General features: G+C 42.7%; 1 protein-coding gene across 3 annotated transcripts in view; it reads left to right on the forward strand.

The window, feature by feature from the left end:
* The window catches only part of LOC121553695 (testican-2), a 68893-nt gene that overhangs the window by 18157 nt on the left and 28801 nt on the right, over positions 1-21935 (forward strand). Inside the window, exons 2-3 of one of the 3 annotated variants that reach the window (XM_041867009.2) lie at positions 17984-17992; positions 20909-20957. In XM_041867009.2, the coding sequence (XP_041722943.1) occupies positions 17984-17992; positions 20909-20957 (58 nt within the window). Of the gene's footprint in view, positions 1-12652; positions 12781-17983; positions 17993-20908; positions 20958-21935 lie in introns of those variants that run through there. The other 2 variants (XM_041867012.2, XM_041867011.2) reach the window with 2 other exon arrangements.

Consider the following 21935-nt stretch of genomic DNA (forward strand, 5'->3'; position numbering starts at 1 on the left):
CTTCAAGATTCCTCACTGATCTTACAGAATGAGTTAATCTATCTCTAATTTCCACAACAGAAGAACGAGCGGTACTGATCAGATACCTCTCCCTGTCTGTCATCAAAATCAAAGATCTCATCCTGTCCTTTCATGATGAATCTATATTCTCTCTACTACTCTCTGTTCTCCTATTTTAACCCTATTCGTACTATCATTGACAGCACTCTCCATCCGTAACCTAAACCCCTGAGTCCTTCTTGCTAACCCCCTTTAATTTCAGAACAGTTGTTGTCGATGCCATACTCCCTACATCGTATCATTAATCCCTTCCAAAGTTACCATTAAAGTAGTTGATTTAGTTGCTGTATCAACCCTAATTACTTCTAATGCAAAAGTTCCCATTATCCTCTGTGTATTATCTACTGTTGGAGTGACTGTAATCTACTCTTCCTGACCTCCTTTGGTGACTGTGGAGGCTACAAACCTTAACTCTTCCATTATAAGCGTTACTTTATGAATTACATAGCCCTTTAACCAATAATTCTTAACCGGAACAAATTCTAATGCTTGCACTAGATAAGTACACATATTCTCCCTGACCTTTCTCTGTAACATTACGCAACATAAGTGAACAGTCACTCCTAACCCTCTTCTAAACTATACCTCCTTTTACTCCTGGTCCTGATAACAATACTTATTCTCCATAATTATCTCTCCATATGGGAGAAACGTCCCCCATCCTAAACCCTAATAAGTATTTTTCCCCCTAAAATTGGTGCTGTATTGGTTCCCTTATAATCAAATGCGATATATTTATGACTTTAATACCTATCAATGTTGAAAGAGTTAACTTGCTTCTCACTGTTGTTATAATAGACTGAAGTGTGAATGTCCTTAGTTACTCCTAGTTTTTCCCCCAATATAAAAGTTGTCTTTGCTTGTCCTTCCATCTATCACCACTAGTGTCACTTTTTCCCCAAATCTCAGTCCTTTCTCTAAATCCCTGACTTTCAAACTTTTGATTACACAAAATACACCCATAATTACCTTGATCTCCCTGCTGGGAACTGTAAATATAGATACTCAATCACCCTCAATCTTCTCTTATCATTCAGCAACACATACTTTCTCAATGCATCTGCTCCTAACCGATCTAAACTCCTACCCTATCTTCCCACTAAACTTTAAAATGTCCTTCCTCACTGTTCTCTCTCTGTCTTACTACTAACTTTGAAACTTAGCTTACTGTCTCAGAGTTCTTTCAACCCTAATCTACTCCTAACTTATTTTAATCTAATCTTTTCTCTCATAACATTTAAAACCTTTTCCCCTGATTTTCACAAAATCCCTTACCACCAAATTTGTAGAATATGTGATTGGGAAAGTTCCCCACCTGCTTCTGACTCATTACACACAGACTTGGCAAAACGACTAAACACCTTTTAGCCTAGCCTGAAATCTCTTAGTGTAAGAATGTCACCCAGAATAAACAGTCACCCCTTTTAACTTTATTTTCCCAGACAGTGTCTAATAGACAGAACAATAGATTATCATCCTTCCTATGATATTATCTTTTTTTTTTTTTAAACAAATGATTCCCAAAAACCCAGTCGTCTAGTGTACATCTTATTGTAAACTTCAATTTAAACAATACATCTCTTCCCAACACTGCCATAACAGTATCTTCTAATATTAGTATTTTAAGAGTAAGTAACTGTTTTACTACCTCAAATCCCTATCCTAATTCGTTATCAATTAGTGAGATGTTTAACCTCTTTAGGCTGAACCCAAATAAGTTTTTCCCCTATTCACTATCACTTCTAATGGCCGGTTGTTTCAACTGTTAGCTATTTTCTCTTCTTCTCTAATCGATGCTCTCAGCGGACACCCCCTTCGTCTCTTCTAGGCACTAACAGGTGATCTTGAATTGCCCCTGTATCTTCCTTAAAAATGTTCTCTGTTCTTCCTCCTGACTTGTTGCATTAACAGGTAAAGTACCCAATCTGTCCATAATTATACCAATCTTCTGAAAGTTGCTGAAAGTGTAGCTGAAATATTCCTCCTTCTTCTTTGTTCTTCTCCCTCTCCAATTCTGTGTCTGTCCAGAAACTGGCGGTCGATATGGAGCATCTGGTCCCCCCTTGGCTGGTATAATTGCCTTTGATATTGTTCAGTTGAAGCTGTAACAGTGATTGTTGATTTGGTTCACCCTGATTCTTCATCACACAAGCTTCTCTTCTCCACCAGTTGTATGATTGACTTCTCAGAGTTTCTTCGTCCTGTTCTTTGTTGTTGACATATCAGGATTCTTCAAAAGCTTATATTTTAAGTTCTGTCCTCCAAATATCGTCTTCCATCATCTTCTTACTTTTCTTCAGCATCTTTGCCTCAATGTATTCTTCTTCTCCTCCAATTCTTGGGATTAAAAATGTTCTCTGCAGGTTTTCTCCTTGTCTCTTCTGTATCTTCAGCGTCTCGAGCTGTTCCTCTAGCTCCCTTACCTCTCCCAAAGTCGTCTCTTCCTCCAGGCCTGACACGCCTCGGTCTATATCTCCTATTTCTTCTTTGCCAGTCATTGTAGGATAAAATCCTCTTGAACATAAAGCACCCTTAAATCTCCAAATCTTCATCGCTTTCTTCCTCAGAACTCGAATCTCTTGTCTCCTTCGTTTCTCTCTTGCCAACTTCCTTCTGATCACAGAGTCCTATCCACCCATGCATAACCTCTTCATCATCACTCATCTTCATCATCCTCATCTTCTTTAAGTTCCCAGACATCTCGGTTTTCCTTCCTTCTGGAGTTTTGGATTCATCTTTATCGTCGTTTCTGCTTGTATTCGTCTTCATCTCTGATGCCATAATCACCCTCCTAGATGATCACTGAAAGCTTCCTTCTCATAAGGTGGGTGTCTTTTTGCTGAATCCGTATGTGAGAAAGGTGTACTAACTTCTGCCATTAGTTTCTCCTAACACATCAACCCTTTCATATTCCTTTATTGTGAACTATCTTATTTTAGACTGTATAGCCTAAGGCTTCCCCCCTTAAATTATTAATATAACCCTAACAACCCCCAAAAAAAAAAATTTTGAATTTTTTTTTCCTCCCCAAAAAATCAAATAAAATCAAATATGAATATTAAAAAATTCAATTAAATGCCTTATTCAAAAACCCTTTAATTAAAAATAAAAACCAATTAAAAACTCAATTAAAAATTATGAATAATTTAAAACCAATTTTTTATTCCTATATCACCAATTTATCAATTAGTGTTGGCTATCTAACCACAACCCATCAACTGCAAGTAAATGCAAGTTAGTCATCTTCAGACTAAAATACCCATAAACAAAGCCTGTAACCCCTTGCTCTATCAGCTCTAATTATCTTAAATTTACAGAAGAATGTCAGTCTTCGATTCCCAACACATCTGTAATCAAACCCCAGTGATACACAGAGCTCCCAAAATGCCATTTTTAATGAAATAGTATTTGCCAAGCCTATGTAAAATCGTCATAACATCACCTATCTTGTTAGGATGATTTTGTGTACTAGCCTGATCTGATCCTCTCGTCTGCCTCGTCACACCTTGTCACGTGACGCACACGTCAGCCCCTTCTCTCTCTCTCTCCTCTCGTTCCATGTTCCTCTCATATTTCAAAAAAACATAGAAACAGACAAGATTTCAACAGTTACTGCAATCACTGAGTATTTCCAACCATTCAATATTCGTTCGTTCTACATTATTAACTCTAAGACTAAACTCAGAATTAAATAGATCGCTCAAAAAACATTTTTATTTTAATCCGTCTTTAATTTAATGCATTATACTTCGCCAACATATATTTAATTTATAAATTCAATAGGTTACAAAACAAGTTTCATCTTTAACCAATCGCAGTTTAAACTAGAATCATCGTGCAAAAATTTCTCCTCTGTCTATTTTCCCTTGCAGGGTAACGCCAAATGGGACCTATGACCTTAAGCCACCATTTTGTTTTGTAGGCTTAGCCCAACCTCATTTCGTAGTTTTTAGCCCCGTAAAATCAACACGTGTCCTAATCTCGTGTCATAAACTCCCCCTTTCTGTAGGGTAGTATCGCAAAATTAAACGCATGCGCACAACCATATGGCCGTTCTGACCTATCTTCTTCGTGTACCCCTATTTATAACCAATGCAACAAGATGGGCTCCCTCTTCTGGCCAGTTTACAATACACTTCCTGTCTATTATATGTTACATTATACTAAACATTGCCTTTTGATACTAACATAACCAACATTCCATTTCTTCATGAAAAACATTTAAAACAGTCATAATTTCCATACACTACAATACTTAGCCAGTTTTCCTGCCTGTGTTGTGGGATTTTGTTGTGTTCCGTGTAAGGTATGTTGTGTGTTCTACCTTGGACTTCACGTTTCGTTTCCTTTGTTGTTTTGTCGTGTGTTTATCGTTAAATAAACATGTACGCATATCACACTGCGCCTTGGTCCGACCCGTCTTTAAACGAACGTGACACTCTGTCTCTCTCTCTCTCATCGAATCAGTTCAATCTGCATCCCCCTCTACCAATCCATCTCTCTTTATATCCTACTCCTCTTATCCCTCTCTCTCTGTGCTGGTTAGAAGCAGCGGTAGCAGTAGCTCTTCAGACCACAGTAGCGGTCCAGGGCTGTGCCACCAGGTCCCTGGTAGCTCATTAGACCACAGTAGCGGTCCATGGCTGTGCCACCAGGTCCCTGGTAGCTCATTATACCACAGTAGCGGTCCATGGCTGTGCCACCAGGTCCCTGGTAGCTCATTAGACCACAGTAGCGGTCCATGGCTGTGCCACCAGGTCCCTGGTAGCTCATTAGACCACAGTAGCGGTCCAGGGCTGTGCCACCAGGTCCCTGGTAGCTCATTAGACCACAGTAGCGGTCCAGGGCTGTGCCACCAGGTCCCTGGTAGCTCATTAGACCACAGTAGCGGTCCAGGGCTGTGCCACCAGGTCCCTGGTAGCTCATTAGACCACAGTAGCGGTCCATGGCTGTGCCACCAGGTCCCTGGTAGCTCATTAGACCACAGTAGCGGTCCATGGCTGTGCCACCAGGTCCCTGGTAGCTCATTAGACCACAGTAGCGGTCCATGGCTGTGCCACCAGGTCCCTGGTAGCTCATCAGACCACAGTAGCGGTCCAGGGCTGTGCCACCAGGTCCCTGGTAGCTCATCAGACCACAGTAGCGGTCCAGGGCTGTGTCACCAGGTCCCTGGTAGCTCATCAGACCACAGTAGCGGTCCAGGGCTGTGCCACCAGGTCCCTGGTAGCTCATTAGACCACAGTAGCGGTCCAGGGCTGTGCCACCAGGTCCCTGGTAGCTCATTAGACCACAGTAGCGGTCCAGGGCTGTGTCACCAGGTCCCTGGTAGCTCATCAGACCACAGTAGCGGTCCAGGGCTGTGCCACCAGGTCCCTGGTAGCTCATTAGACCACAGTAGCGGTCCATGGCTGTGTCACCAGGTCCCTGGTAGCTCATTAGACCACAGTAGCGGTCCAGGGCTGTGCCACCAGGTCCCTGCCTGCACCTGTTCTTCCTCTACTCCACTTCATTTTTAATGAACACAAACCTTGCCTCAGTCCCTTCACACACACACACACACACCTCCTCTCAGTCCCCCAGTCGAAGCCAGGGTGATTAAAAATGCAGGATGGCTGGGTAGGTGTGTGTGGGGGGGGGTTTGGCTTGCCGAAGCAAAGCTCATTATGAAGTTTCAGTGATTTGGGCCAGAATGTGGTAATGATGGTGTTGTGTTCAGTGTGTGTCTGTGTTTGCAAGCTTGATCATCAAATCAGTTGGATGCAGTTTCGCAGATGCTCGTGAATCCTTAAAGCTATAAAGCAATGCAAGCAGTTGACGTGGTAGCCAAAGCAATGTAACCTGCCGCATTGTACCTTGCTTTCACCTGGGCTCTGAGACAATGGTATTTTTGTCAGAGTGGTTGCATGACACATATAGCGTGCTCCCAAATGGCACCCTATTCCCAATCTAGTGCACTACTTTTGACTAGAGCCCTAGTAGAGGATAGGATGCCATTTGGGTTGCAACCATACACACTCTCGGACTAAACAAAACACACACAAAAACAAAGGTTGTTTGATAAACGCCAATCATGGCACCTGTTCTTCTTCTTCTTTGATTTTGGCACTACAAACACCCGCCCCTTCAGTCCTCCAAATCAGAAAGTGTTAGGGCCACACTGTAGAGTGAAAACAGAACCCATGGGCCTTGTGTTGTGTTGTGTTCTGCTGCACTACCCAGTTCCCCACTAGAGGCATACATGCATTATAACATACCTATTACATAAAGAATGAAATACCTAGTGAGATGATGTAGTGATATGTAGAAGAAGAGTATGCATGTGCTGATGATGTATGCTAAGCTTGCGAAGTAAACTTCCCCTTAATTATACCCATCGTGTCGTCATGTTACTGAGCCTACTACACAGCACCTTGTTCAAATACTTTAGAAATGCATCCTTGCTTGAGCTAAGCACAGATCTACAAGTGATTGATAGGTGAAAGCAAGGTTAGCATCCTATTACTTACACCAGTCCAACCAAATCAGATCTGTGATTACTTCAAGGAGGACAGGAAGGAAGGATGCATTTCTGAAATATTCAAATATCAAATCAAATTAAATCAAGCTTTATTTATACAGCACATTTCAGACATGGAATGCAACGCAATGTGCTTTACAGGAAAAAACAAATAAAAACAATGAAAATAAAAGCTGAAATATTTACTACACAAAAACATAAGATCAAAAACTAAAGAATGGCACAAACTGAACGACTAAAAAACACCCTGAGGAAAAGCAAAGCTATGTGTTTTAAGATATATTTTAAATATGTCCACAGTTTCAGCCCCCCTCAGGTTCTCTGCCAGGCTATTCCAGAGGCTGGGGGCATAATAACTAAAGGCTGCCTCTTCATGCCTCTTGGTCCTAGGCTTTGAGATAGTTAAAAGGCCAGTGCCAGAGGACCTGAGGGACCTACTGGGTACACAACTTAAAAGTATGTCTGACTTGTATTGGGGTGCATAATGGTGGATTGATTTAAAAACCAATAGAAGAATCTTAAAATTAATTATAAAACTCACAGGCAGCCAGTGCAGAGACCTTAAAACCGGTGTAATGTGTGCTCTCTGTCTGGTCTTGGTCAGTACCCGTGCTGCAGCATTCTATATGTTTTACAGTTGACCAATGACTTTCTTGGGTAGACCAGACAGGAGAGCATTACAGTAGTCAAGCCTGCTTGTAATAAAAGCATGGATGAGTCTCTCTGTATCAGCCTGAGAAAGAAATGGCCGCACTTTGGCAATGTTCCTCAGGTGGTAAAAAGCTATTTTGGTCACATTACTAATGTGTGATTCAAAATTTAGTTCAGAATAAAAAATAACACCTTGGTTTTTTACCTGGTGTTTTATCTTTATTGCCCATTAATTAAAATGTGCGGCTAGATTATCTCTCTGTGCTTTGGCTCCAACAATAAGTACCTCGGTCTTGTCTTGATTTAGCTGGAGGAACTTGTGAGCCATCCAAATATTTCAATCACTAATATAGTCTAATAATTTATCCGTGGAGCTAAAACCCTCTGGTGACACAGAAATGTAAAGTTGTGTATCGTCTGCGTAGCAGTGTAAATCAATGCTGTGCTTTCTGATAATGCTGCCGAGAGGTAACATACATAAACTGAAAGGTACCGGACCCAAAATCGAACCTTGTCGACCGCCACATTTCTCTGAGTTATGTTCACCAAAGGTGACAAAAAACTCTCGACCGGTTAAATTTAGAACTGGACAAGAGAGGCCGACCCACCTCTCCAGTCTGTCCAGAAAGACATCATGGTCAACAGTGTCGAATGCAGCACTTAAAAAAAGGACAGAGAGCTGTTTGGCATCTGTTTTGGCTCTAAGATCATTTACCACTTTGAGGCTGTCTCTGTGCTGTGGTGGGCACGATAACCAGATTGGATTGTTAAAAAATACAGTTGGCACTTAAAAAATCATTTATCTATTTGAATACCAATTTCTCCAGAATTTTGGTCCATGGAGTGCTCCTTTAATATGGCTGTAGCCCAGTGGTGTGTGCTAGACAGCGGACAGTGAGGGTGTACCTGCCTTAGCCTCTACCATCGTAACTCCAGAACAGCATATGGATCATAATTATACATAATAGCATTGGTGACAGTGCAGCCAAATACTCCATTAAAGATTATCCTATTCAGGAGATTACTGTTAGGGTAATGCCCGGGAATTATTACTGTAGCCTACTGTACCAGTCCTGGATATTGCCCTTGTTTGGACTGTCAGAGAGAAGCTGTAGGCCAGGGGTGTCAAACTAATTTGGCCCTGGGGGCCGCATTTGGTCTTCAATGAGGTACGGAGGTCCGCACTGAAAATGTGTAATATTTCCTTGCCATCAAAATTAGCAAAAAATAGTCCTCTATTCATTGTTTTTGGAATTTTCGATGCTCCCTGACTGTCTAGTGATTATTAGCGAGCTGGACTGTCAAGAAACTGTATGAATGTGGGTCCATTGACTGTGCACAGTGATTATTAGTGAGCTGGACAGTCAAGATTAGGTTTTAGTCATTCTAAAGTATATTGAGTTCGTCCTGTGCAAAGAAATAGTGTGCAAAGCTGTTATCAAGGTAAAGGGTGGCTATTTGAAGAATCTCAAATATAAAATATATTTTGATTTGTTTAACACTTTTTTGGTTACTACATGATTCCATATGTGTTATTTCATAGTTTTCATGTCTTCACTATTATTCTACAATGTAGAAAATAGTAAAAATAAAGAAAAACCCTTGAATGAGTAGGTGTTCTAAAACTTTTGACCGGTAGTGTATATATGGAGACTGTTTAGTGACAAAAATAAGGGGTTAAATACATGTAAAAAAATATATATACACATGTTTCCTGGCTTCCTTATATCTCTCAGATATAGGACAGACACTTCAGAACAAACTTCCTTCAGATTTGTTTTGGGGGACTATCTGTTGTTCCATGTAGTGAATCTGTTATTGAATGGGCTAATAGCAGTAAGGCCCCCCAAAAAATTCTGCAAATACAAATAAAAAATTAGGATATTTCAAGGGGTCTTGCAATTCAAAATCAAATGATCCATGGTATGACCCTTCCTAAAATAATTCCATATAGCTTAGTAGACCCCCCTCCCCCGGCTTAGACAGGGCTTAGACTCTTATAGGTTAAAAACGTGTGGTTTTTGAGAGCGAAAACCTGAAAAAAATTTGAATAACGGAAACCTGGAAAAACAAAATGGAGAAAACTGAATTTGGGGGGGAAATTTACAGAATCAGGCAAAATATTGAACAGATTTTATAGGGCACTAGATTAATAACACAGCATGGGGGAAATGGAAACACTTATTTTAACATTTCAGTCTCTTTCTTCTCTTTTCCCCCCTCATCCTGTAAATTCCAATACTGTTCAGAGCAATGGATTGGGCCTGTATTGAACCAATATTGAAACAATGTCTATCATCTCATGAGTCACCAAGTAGGCTAATGTGGATCAGTTGAATAGAGTTCCAATGTTGCTTTTCTACTGGGAAAAGGCTATAGAAGATTGTGCTCAGTGTCAAGCTTCCTAATCATAATATTGCCCACTCCCTTGACTTCATGCGAGAACATTGTGCTGGTAGTCAATTAACGTGAGATTTAAATAAGCATGTTACCTCTTTTATGAAGACAAAATAATATTGTGTCAGCAACAGCATTGGGAACTGAAATACACACACACACACACACACACAAGGACAGAAATTGGAGAGTGGTCACCTTTAGGGGACTTCCTGTGATGTCAACATGTTTACATTCCCTATCACTCTGTTCTGTTTGATCTGTTTGATCTGACAATCTATTGCTCTCTCTCATGCTCTCTCTCTCTTTCTATCAGTTCAATTTCAATTCAATTTCAATTTAAGGGGCTTTATTGGCATGGGAAACATAAGTTTACACCTCCCTCTGTTCTTGGGTGTGTTCTGCTCATTCCTCTCCTTCTCTCACTTGCTCTACCGCTCTCTCTCTCCTCCCTCTTTCTCTCCGTCTCTCTCTGCCCCCTTTCTCTCTCACACACTCTCTCGCACTCTCTTTCTCTCTCCTCCCCCCTCTCTCACTAACTCACTCTTTCTCTCTTTCTTAATCTCTCCTCCCACTTTCCCTCCGTCTCTTTGAGTCATACCCCCTCAGAGGTACTAAACATCTCTCTCACCTCCTCACCACTCTGACAGCTCTCATATACCACTTCCTAGTCTCTACTCTCTTCCTCCCTACCCTCGCAGCCCTCTAAGCCCTCCCAGGATCTGACAGCTCTCAAATACCACTTTGTAGTCTCTACTCTCTACCTCCCTACCCTGAGCTGGATCCCCCACACGAGACCCGACCCTCTCCCTGAACCTCCATACAACTCCCTACAGCCAGAGAAGAGGAGTGGGCTGCTGCCACTGCAGCGTGTGATCTGCCTCCATTCCCTCCACACTTCTAATCTTGAAACCCCTGGTTGAAAGTGAGGAATACCCCTGTGTGCATACATACACACATCCATACATATCGACCAATTAGCAGGCTCTAGTGATCTAACCCGTGCCTCACAGCTCCTGTATCACAAACACACTGCTGCCATAACACACCACACTGCTGCCATATCACACCACACTGCTGCCATAACACACCACACTGCACCATAACACAACACACTGCTGCCATAACACACCACACTGCTGCCATAACACAACACACTGCTGCCATAACACACCACACTGCTGCCATAACACAACACACTGCTGCCATAACACAACACACTGCTGCCATAACACAACACACTGCTGCCATAACACAACACACTGCTGCCATAACACACCACACTGCTGCCATAACACAACACACTGCTGCCATAACACTACACACTGCACCATAACACACCACACTGCACCATAACACAACACACTGCTGCCATAACACACCACACTGCACCATAACACACCACACTGCACCATAACACACCACACTGCTGCCATAACACAACACACTGCTGCCATAACACAACACACTGCTGCCATAACACACCACACTGCACCGTAACACAACACACTACTGCCATAACACAACACACTGCTGCCATAACACAACACACTGCTGCAATAACACAACACACTGCTGCCATAACACAACACAATGCGGCCATAACACAACACACTGCTGCCATAACACAACACAATGCTGCCATAACACAACACACTACTGCCATAACACAACATACTGCTGCCATAACACAACCCACTGTTGCCATAACACACCACACTGCTGCCATAACACAACACACTGCACCATAACACAACACACTGCTGCCATAACACAACACACTGCTACCATAACACAACACAATGCTGCCATAACACAACACACTGCTGACATAACACAAAACACTGTTGCCATAACACAACACACTGCTGCCATAACACACCACACTGCACCGTAACACAACACACTGCTGCCATAACACAACACACTGATGCCATAACACAACACACTGCTTCCATAACACAACACACTGCTGCCATAACACAACACAATGCTGCCATAACACAACACACTACTGCCATAACACAACACACTGCTGCCATAACACAACACACTGTTGCCATAACACAACCCACTGTTGCCATAACACACCACACTGCACCATAACCTAACACAATGCTGCCATAACACAACACACTGCACCATAACACAACACAACACACTGCACCATAACACAACACACTACTGCCATAACACAACACACTGCGCCGTAACACAACACACTACTGCCATAACACAACACACTGCACCATAACACAACACACTGCTGCCACAACACAACACACTGCACCATAACACTACACACTACTGCCATAACACACCACACTGCACCGTAACACAACACACTACTGCCATAACACAACACACTGCTGCAATAACACACCACACTGCACCATAACACACCACACTGCACCATAACACAACACACTGCTGCCATAACACACCACACTGCACCATAACACACCACACTGCACCATAACACAACACACTGCTGCCATAACACAACACACTGCTGCCATAACACAACACACTGCTGCCATAACACACCACACTGCACCATAACAGAACACACTGCTGCCATAACACAACACACTGCACCATAACACAACACACTGCTGCCATAACACAACACAATGCTGCCATAACACACCACACTGCTGACATAACACAAAACACTGCGCCATAACACAATACACTGTTGCCATAACACAACACACTGCTGCCATAACACAACACAATGCTGCCATAACACACCACACTGCTGACATAACACAACCCACTGCGCCATAACACAACCCACTGCGCCATAACACAACACACTGTCGCCATAACAAAACACTGCGCCATAACACAATACACTGTTGCCATAACACAACACACTGCGCCATAACACAACACACTGTTGCCATAACACAACACACTGTTGCCATAACACATAACACATAAAAGAGAGAAGATGTGAGGCAGTGGATAGAAAAAGAGAGGGAGATATGAAACAGAGGGAGAGAGAAGAAGACGTAGAAGGAGAGAAACTGAGAGCCAAACGGAGACTGAGACGGAGAGAACACTGGAAATGAGGACAATGCAGACTGCAGAGTCTTACACGGTCTAAAATCAGCGGTTGGATGCCAGGAGAAATGAGAGCTGCCCAGCAGGTAGTGTGACGCAACAGGGCAGAACTGAATTTACTTGGAAGCAGAGAAGGACTCACTTTATCTTCCTCTCTCTGTCATCTCAGAGGGCAATAGCTTCTGTAAAGAACCCCCCCCCCATTTTTACCTCAATTTTTACATTTTAATCATTTAGCAGACACTCTTATCCAGAGCGACTTACAGTTAGTAAGTGCATACATTTTCATACTGGCCCCCTGTGGGAAACGAACACACAACCCTGGCGTTGCAAGCGCCATGCTCTACCAACTGAGCTACAGGGGACTGATGAACTGTTGTAGACTCAGGTATTAATAGTGTGATGCTGGCAACCCCATGGTTGTGGGTTCAATTCCTGCAGGGAACAGATATGCATACTGATACTGCAGTGTAAATTTATGTCTGGAGTGAAGGTGTTGATATGGCCTTCCCCTATGAGATTAGTGTTGCTGATTGCTCCTGTTTTAATTCCTCTCCTCTGATACGATACTGATATTTGCTCCTTCCTCATCTAGACATGGAAGACCTTTTGGATATTGTGTATGGATAGTCATGCATGCATAGATTATCATCTGAGGTGCATGTCCCACCACCTTCTGTTTTGCTATTGTGATCCACCCCACCCCCAGTGCTTTCTTTGGGACAACTGAACAGGATACAGCATGTGACAGCTGACATCTACTTAGAAATACCCATCATTCACAGACAAGCATGTGCACATGAACACATCCACACACACAGACTGAGTCTCGTCTCAGTGATATGAGGGATTATCCTGTCAGTCAGGGTCAGACAGCCCAAGTTAAGCAGATGCATTACCTAAAGACATGCTACGGAACTTTGGCGACTGGTAAGTATTTTTTAAACCTCCCGCTTTGGGCTGGATGTGTCAATGTGTAGTTCATACATGCATAATCTATGAGCAGAATTACTGTCTTACCTCAATTAGCCACAAAATCCCTAGTTTGAAAGCTGTGTGGCGCCATTTTCCCCCACATGGGCCAGCCCCCTAACAATTCGAGTTCTACATTTACATTTTAGTCATTTAGCAGACGCTCTTATCCAGAACGACAATTGTTTGTTTTTTTCATACTGGCCCCCCGTGGGAATCGAACCCACAACCCTGGTGTTGCAAGCGCCATGCTCTACCAACTGAGCTACACGGGGCCCATTCTAGCCAATGAGCTTTAGCCCCTTGCCATTTCAGTGACCGCTAGCAAGCTGCACACAGCAGAGCGAGAGAGAAAACAATGATGTGGTGAATATATCTGCACATACTGTATGTGACGTAGTACGCCATTTTCGGGGACCACTTTTGGCTCATGAGCACTACTTTCAGAACTACCGGCTAAAAGTACCAGATCATCTCTTTAAAGGGGCTAAAACTGACAGTCTTACTATATCCCGCTTTACATACCTATGATTGTGATACGAGTGGATATTTGTTGTGATTGGGTTTTTGAGGTATTTTGTGTTAGCTACATGCATGCAATATGAAAAAGTACAAAAATCTATCCACTCACTACTGTAAGTCACTCCGGATAAGAGCCTCTGCTAAATTACTAACATGTAAATGTATATACATCCTTGAGGATTGGCAGGCATTTGCATAACAGAAGGATTTGGGAAGTCGTGACCTTCTTTCACCCTTTTGACATTGCCTAGTTGCCACAAACTGCAATTAAACTTCAATGTCACCTTGCTACCCTGTGCAGTTTAGAAAAGTATTTCCACTTCTCGACACAGACACTGTTAAATAATGCAAGAGCCGCAGCATCAGTAACAGGGACATCAGAGGCATCCGATTAATGGTCGGGCTGTAAACTCTGACACACACACACTCTTCCCACTGGCCACAGACGTCAGTTCAACGTCTAGTTTTGATTTACATTTAGTTGAATTGTCAACTAACGTGAATTAAACGTGAAATCAACCAACATTTTTACCATGTCATTGGATTTAGGTTAACATAAATTCCTTTAAGTTGATGACTTTTTGCAAATCCAATGTGTTTTCCATGTTGATTCAACGTCATCACATCACATTTTTGGGTTGAAATGACGTGGAAACAAGAAAGAGAGAGACTAAATGGCAGCGGTGAGTCCCTGCCACTAACCACGTGGCACAGCTATGCAGTGCCTTAGACCACAGCTATGCAGTGCCTTAGACCACAGCTATGAAGTGCCTTAGACCACAGCTATGCAGTGCCTTAGACCACAGCTATGCAGTGCCTTAGACCACAGCTATGCAGTGCCTTAGACCACAGCTATGCAGTGCCTTAGACCACAGCTATGCAGTGCCTTAGACTACAGCTATGCAGTGCCTTAGACCACAGCTATGCAGTGCCTTAGACCACAGCTATGCAGTGCCTTAGACCACAGCTATGAAGTGCCTTAGACCACAGCTATGCAGTGCCTTAGACCACAGCTATGCAGTGCCTTAGACCACAGCTATGCAGTGCCTTAGACCACAGCTATGCAGTGCCTTAGACCACAGCTATGCAGTGCCTTAGACCACAGCTATGCAGTGCCTTAGACCACAGCTATGAAGTGCCTTAGACCACAGCTATGCAGTGCCTTAGACCACTGCGCCACTCGGGAGATGTTTCCAACAACAGTTTTTATTCGAGTAAAGTCAAACTGTATATAAAAAAAATCACAACAGCTGTGATGGAAACAAGAAGTTTCTGTAGATAGATCAGATAATTTGTTTGTTCGACATGGTGGGATCTTTTTGTGTCTGTAAAATCTATTAATGCGAGAAATGGTGGTGGATGCCATGCAGTTTATTAGGCTACAGATTAAATAAGTTATGATGAACTTCACAGGGTGGTGAAAGTCCACAGTGATGGCCTTGATGCTCCTTTCCAATAAATATCGACGGTCTGATTCTGGTGACATGATGATCGATGCTTGACTGCTGTATGACAACTAAAAATATTATTGCTCTTATCCATAATAATCTCATCATGTAGACTAGCCTACCTGCACTGTATCGGCGAGCTGTTGGCTAGAGCGCACGTGCCAAGACCAGAGTAGGCACATTTGCTATTTAACGCAACAGTTTTTGAGTTGAAAATGCGATGGAAACACATTGAACTTCAGATTTTTATTCGGTACATGAAAACTTCAGCAAAAAGTACATTTTGTGTGCGCTACGTCATCACGCACTGATTTTTATCCGCAACAGTTTGGTGGAAACACACCACTTGTGGGAGAAATTTGCATAAAATATTTACCTCCATAAAAACAGGCCACCCTGGAAGTAGAGAGAGAAGAGAGAGAGCAGAGTGAGGAGAGAGGGCAGAGAGAGGAGAGAGAGAGAGAGAGCAGAGACCCCAGGACTCCTTTGTGAAGGTGTCACGCTTTATTGCTTCCTCCAGAGAGTTTTTTGGCACCCCCTCTTCCAGTACAGTAAATGTTTATGGTGATGTATATCCTACGGAGTATACCATCGCTAAGGAGGCAGACCGTATATTTCTCAAAATGGCTGATATTTACTGTTTTGAGGCCAAGTGATAGGCCTATGTCAGTATGCTTCATTTCTTTGGGGTTTGCTATAGTGAATATCACAACCAAACTAATACAGGGACGATATCACAATGTAAATGTATGTTTATCTATTGATACTGGGGAAATATGCCCTTTACCTCTGTTGATACTGGGGAAATATGCCCTTTACCTCTGTTGATACTGGGGAAATATGCCCTTTACCTCTGTTGATATTGGGGAAATATGCCCTTTACCTCTGTTGATACTGGGGAAATATGCCCTTTACCTCTATTGATACTGGGGAAATATGCCCTTTACCTCTGTTGATACTGGGGAAATATGCCCTTTACCTCTGTTGATACTGGGGAAATATGCCCTTTACCTCTATTGATATTGGGGAAATATGCCCTTTACCTCTGTTGATACTGGGGAAATATGCCCTTTACCTCTATTGATACTGGGGAAATATGCCCTTTACCTCTGTTGATACTGGGGAAATATGCCCGTTACCTCTGTTGATACTGGGGAAATATGCCCTTTACCTCTATTGATATTGGGGAAATATGCCCTTTACCTCTGTTGATACTGGGGAAATATGCCCTTTACCTCTGTTGATACTGGGGAAATATGCCCTTTACCTCTATTGATACTGGGGAAATATGCCCTTTTCCTCTGTTGATATTGGGGAAATATGCCCTTTACCTCTATTGATACTGGGGAAATATGCCCTTTACCTCTGTTGATATTGGGGAAATATGCCCTTTACCTCTGTTGATACTGGGGAAATATGCCCTTTACCTCTGTTGATATTGGGGAAATATGCCCTTTTCCTCTGTTGATACTGGGGAAATATGCCCTTTACCTCTGTTGATACTGGGGAAATATGCCCTTTTCCTCTGTTGATACTGGGGAAATATGCCCTTTACCTCTGTTGATACTGGGGAAATATGCCCTTTACCTCTGTTGATATTGGGGAAATATGCCCTTTACCTCTGTTGATATTGGGGAAATATGCCCTTTACCTCTGTTGATACTGGGGAAATATGCCCTTTACCTCTGTTGATATTGGGGAAATATGCCCTTTACCTCTGTTGATATTGGGGAAATATGCCCTTTACCTCTGTTGATACTGGGGAAATATGCCCTTTACCTCTGTTGATATTGGGGAAATATGCCCTTTACCTCTGTTGATACTGGGGAAATATGCCCTTTACCTCTGTTGATATTGGGGAAATATGCCCTTTACCTCTGTTGATACTGGGGAAATATGCCCTTTACCTCTGTTGATACTGGGGAAATATGCCCTTTACCTCTGTTGATATTGGGGAAATATGCCCTTTACCTCTGTTGATACTGGGGAAATATGCCCTTTACCTCTGTTGATACTGGGGAAATATGCCCTTTACCTCTGTTGATACTGGGGAAATATGCCCTTTTCTTTACTTCTGTTGTGCATTCCGTTTTATGAGCATAAAACAATCTTATATTGTGTTTTTTGTTGTTATTGCAGAATCAATTATATGTGAATTCACTGCCAGCTAAAGCTGGTTGCTATTCATATTTTCTCTGTGGAGACCTTAGCAAGAATCAAGAGACGCTGTATATTGAATATGGTGATAAATGTTGATGAATACACCTCGATATATCTGATATTACACATTCTTATCCTCTAACTATCCCTCTCTTTTCTTCTTCTCCTCTGCCTCTCGTTCTACCAGGAAGTAGAGGTCAGTTTATTTCTTCATCTATATTCTACCCATCCCTTTTTCTTTGATGTCTTTTTTGAATGCTTGTAACTCACTTTCATTGTGTCTGTCTCTCATTGTGTCTGTCTCTCTCTTTATCACCATTACCTCTCTCTACCCGCCCACCCTAATCTCTCTCTCTCTCTTTCTTTTTCATGTAGCTCTCTCTCTCTCCCTCTCTCTTTCAACTTGTCCATTTTAATGAGGACGATTAATGTTCTAATTAAGTATAAAAAGTAACAAATACAATTGAAAGACCACTCCCCCTGATGCCATATGTTCCACAGCCATTGGATGTGTCCCAAATGGCGCTCGAGTCCCTATGTACAGTGGCTTGCGAAAGGATTCACCCCCCTTGGCATTTTTCCTATTTTGTTGCCTTACAACCTGGAATTAAAATGGATTTTTGTGGGGTTTGTATCATTTGATTTACACAACATGCCTACCACTTTGAAGATGCAAAATATGTTTTATTGTGAAACAAACTTGAGCGTGCATAACTATTCACCCCCCAAAATCAATACTTTGTAGAGCCACCTTTTGCAGCAATTACAGCTGCAAGTCTCTTGGGGTATGTCTCTATAAGCTTGGCACATCTAGCCACTGGGATTTTTGCCCATTCTTCAAGGCAAAACTGCTCCAGCTCCTTCAAGTTGGATGGGTTCCGCTGGTGTACAGCAATCTTTAAGTCATACCACAGATTCTCAATTGGATTGAGGTCTGGGCTTTGACTAGGCCATTCCAAGACATTTAAATGTTTTCCCTTAAACCACTCAAGTGTTGCTTTAGCAGTATGCTTAGGGTCATTGTCCTGCTGGAAGGTGAACCTCCGTCCCAGCCTCAAATCTCTGGAAGACTGAAACAGGTTTCCCTCAAGAATTTCCCTGTATTTAGCGCCATCCATCATTCCTTCAATTCTGAAGAGTCCCAGTCCCTGCCGATGAAAAACATCCCACAGCATGATGCTGCCACCACCATGCTTCACTGTGGGGATGGTGTTCTCGGGGTGATGGGTTTGTGCCAGACATAGCGTTTTCCTTGATGGCCAAAAAGCTCAATTTTAGTCTCATCTGACCAGAGTACCTTCTTCCATATGTTTGGGGAGTCTCCCACATGCCTTTTGGCGAACACATTTACATTTTAGTCATTTAGCAGACGCTCTTTTCCAGAGCAACTTACAGTTAGTGAGTGCATACATTTGTATTTTTTATACTGGAATCGAACCCACAACCCTGGCGTTGCAAATGCCATGCTCTACCAACTGAGCTACATCCCTGCTGGCCATTCCCTCCCCTACCCTGGGCCAATTGTGCGGCGCCCCATGGGTCTCCCGGTCGCGGCCGGCTACGACAGAGCCTGGATTCGAACCAGGATCTCTAGTGGCACAGCTAGCACTGCGATGCAGTGCCTTAGACCACTGCGCCACTCAGGAGGACAATTGTCCTGCTGGAAGGTGAACCTCCGTCCCAGTCTCAAATCTCTGGAAGACTGAAACAGGTTTCCCTCAAGAATTTCCCTGTATTTAGCACCATCCATCATTCTTTCAATTCTGACCAGTTTCCCAGTCCCTGCCGATGAAAAACATCCCCACAGCATGATGCTGCCACCAGGGGTGATGAGAGGTGTTGGGTTTGCGCCAGACACAGCATTTTCCTTGATGGCCAAAAAGCTCAATTTTAGTCTTATCTGACCAGAGTACCTTCTTCCATATTTTGGGGAGTCTCTAACATGCATTTTTGGCGAACACCAAACGTGTATGCTTATTTTTGTCTTTAATCAATGGCTTTTTTCTTGCCACTCTTCCGTAAAGCCCAGCTCTGTGGAGTGTATGGCTTAAAGTGGTCCTATGGACAGATACTCCACTCTCCGCTGTGGAGCTTTGCAGCTCCTTCAGGGTTATCTTTGGTCTCTTTGTTGCCTCTCTGATTAATGCCCTCCTTGCCTGGTCCGTGAGTTTTGGTGGGCGGCCCTCTCTTGGCAGGTTTGTTGTGGTGCCATATTCTTTCTATTTTTTTATAATGGATTTAATGGTGCTCCGTGGGATGTTCAATGTTTCTGATTTTTTTTTATACCCCAACCCTGATCTGTACTTCTCCACAACTTTGTCCCTGACCTGTTTGGAGAGCTCCTTGGTCTTCATGGTGCCGCTTGGTTGGTGGTGCCCCTTGCTTAGTGGTGTTGCAACCTCTGGGGCCTTTCAGAACAGGTGTATATATACTGAGATCATGTGGCACTTAGATTGCACACAGGTGGACTTTATTTAACTAATTATGTGACTTCTGAAGGTAATTGGTTGCACCAGATCTTATTTAGGGGCTTCATAGCAAAGGGGGTGAATACATATGCACGCACCACTTTTCCGTTATTTATTTTTTAGAATGTTTTGAAACAAGTTATTTTTTTCATTTCACTTCACCAATTTGGACTATTTTGTGTATGTCCATTACATGAAATCCCAAAAAAAATCAATTTAAATTACAGGTTGTAATGCAACAAAATAGGAAAAACGCCAAGGGGGATGAATACTTTTGCAAGGCACTGTAGTGCACAACTTTTGACCAGAACCATATGGGGTAAGTAGTGCACTATATAGGGAATAGGGTGCCATTTGGGACACAAATTCTGTCCAAGACAATTCTGGTGCAGTACTACAGTGTGAGATGCTGCTTCTTAGATCCCCATGCAGACCCATCTGGACCAACAGTGGCTACGGCCTAAATGGCACCCTATACCCTTTATAGTGCACTACTTTTGACCAGGGTCCATAGGGCTGTGGTCAAAAGTAGTGCACTATATAGGGATAGGGTGCCATTTGGGACGTTACCAGTGACTCACTCACTCAGTTATTCATGGTGCTTATTTTACTGTGGGTTAACCTGGATATCTCTGTCTCTGCAGGATGACTATGTGAGGACCTGGGATGAGAATCAGGGAGGCTCTAATGAAAGTAAGCTCCACCTCAGTTTTTTTAACATACTGTATATTATACATTGATTGTACAGATGTAGGATCCTAATTTGAGCCAGTTTGTTACAGCAGGAAAATAATCCTGCAGCAGCAGGAAATGTGAATTATTATGTGGATTATAAACAATGGACATTTTTGTAGGGGTTGATCAATTTTTCGTAAAGGACAATCAAGTCTGAAATTTCAAAGTGGAAATTACAAACTTCAGAAGCCTTTTTAAACCTTGAATACACTACAAGTTTTAAATTAGCTGCATTGCAGGAAAGATCTCCTGCAACAGTGTGATCAGATTAAGATCCTACATCTGTATGTTGGTGTGCTGTCCATGTCATTTAATATGTACTTACGAGGATTCAGCACCCAACCACTTTTGAGAAATAACCTGAGTAATCATGTTATCCATTATATTTACTTATATTTCACCAAGTGGTGAGTTGATCGATAAAACATTCTCATAGAAAACAAAAACCGAGCTCTTGAAAGCTGACTAAATCAGTGTAGGCTAGCTTGAGGGACAGGTCAGCAACATCGCAGGGATCAGTGCCAGGCCAGGAACCAGGGGTTGAAGACCACTGTGTTTATCAGACACGACAGTGTCCATTAGAATGGGAGTGCACCCAGACGTGCTTCAGCCCAGGTTGCATAAAAAGAGGGAGCAAAGGGTAGCACACACTACACTGGTGTATTAGACACAGCAGGGTACATGTTTGTTTACAATCCCATTTGTATTCTAGGGTCAGATGCTGTCCACACGTGGCCTCAGTAAAAACATCAAGTGATGTTAGAGATGTTAGCTTGCAGTAGCAGCAGCCGTCTGACTGTATATTTCTCCCTGAGGAGGTTCTGAGCTCTGCTGTTGACCAACTACCAATCAACATTGAGTAGCCTAGCCTGTCTTCTCTGCTCTCCTCTCATCTTCTCTTCTCTCCTCTCTTTCTCCTCTCCTCTGTCTTTAATT

Source organism: Coregonus clupeaformis, chromosome 37 (assembly GCF_020615455.1).
Source record: "Coregonus clupeaformis isolate EN_2021a chromosome 37, ASM2061545v1, whole genome shotgun sequence".
In the NCBI taxonomy this organism is placed as follows: Eukaryota; Metazoa; Chordata; class Actinopteri; order Salmoniformes; family Salmonidae; genus Coregonus; species Coregonus clupeaformis.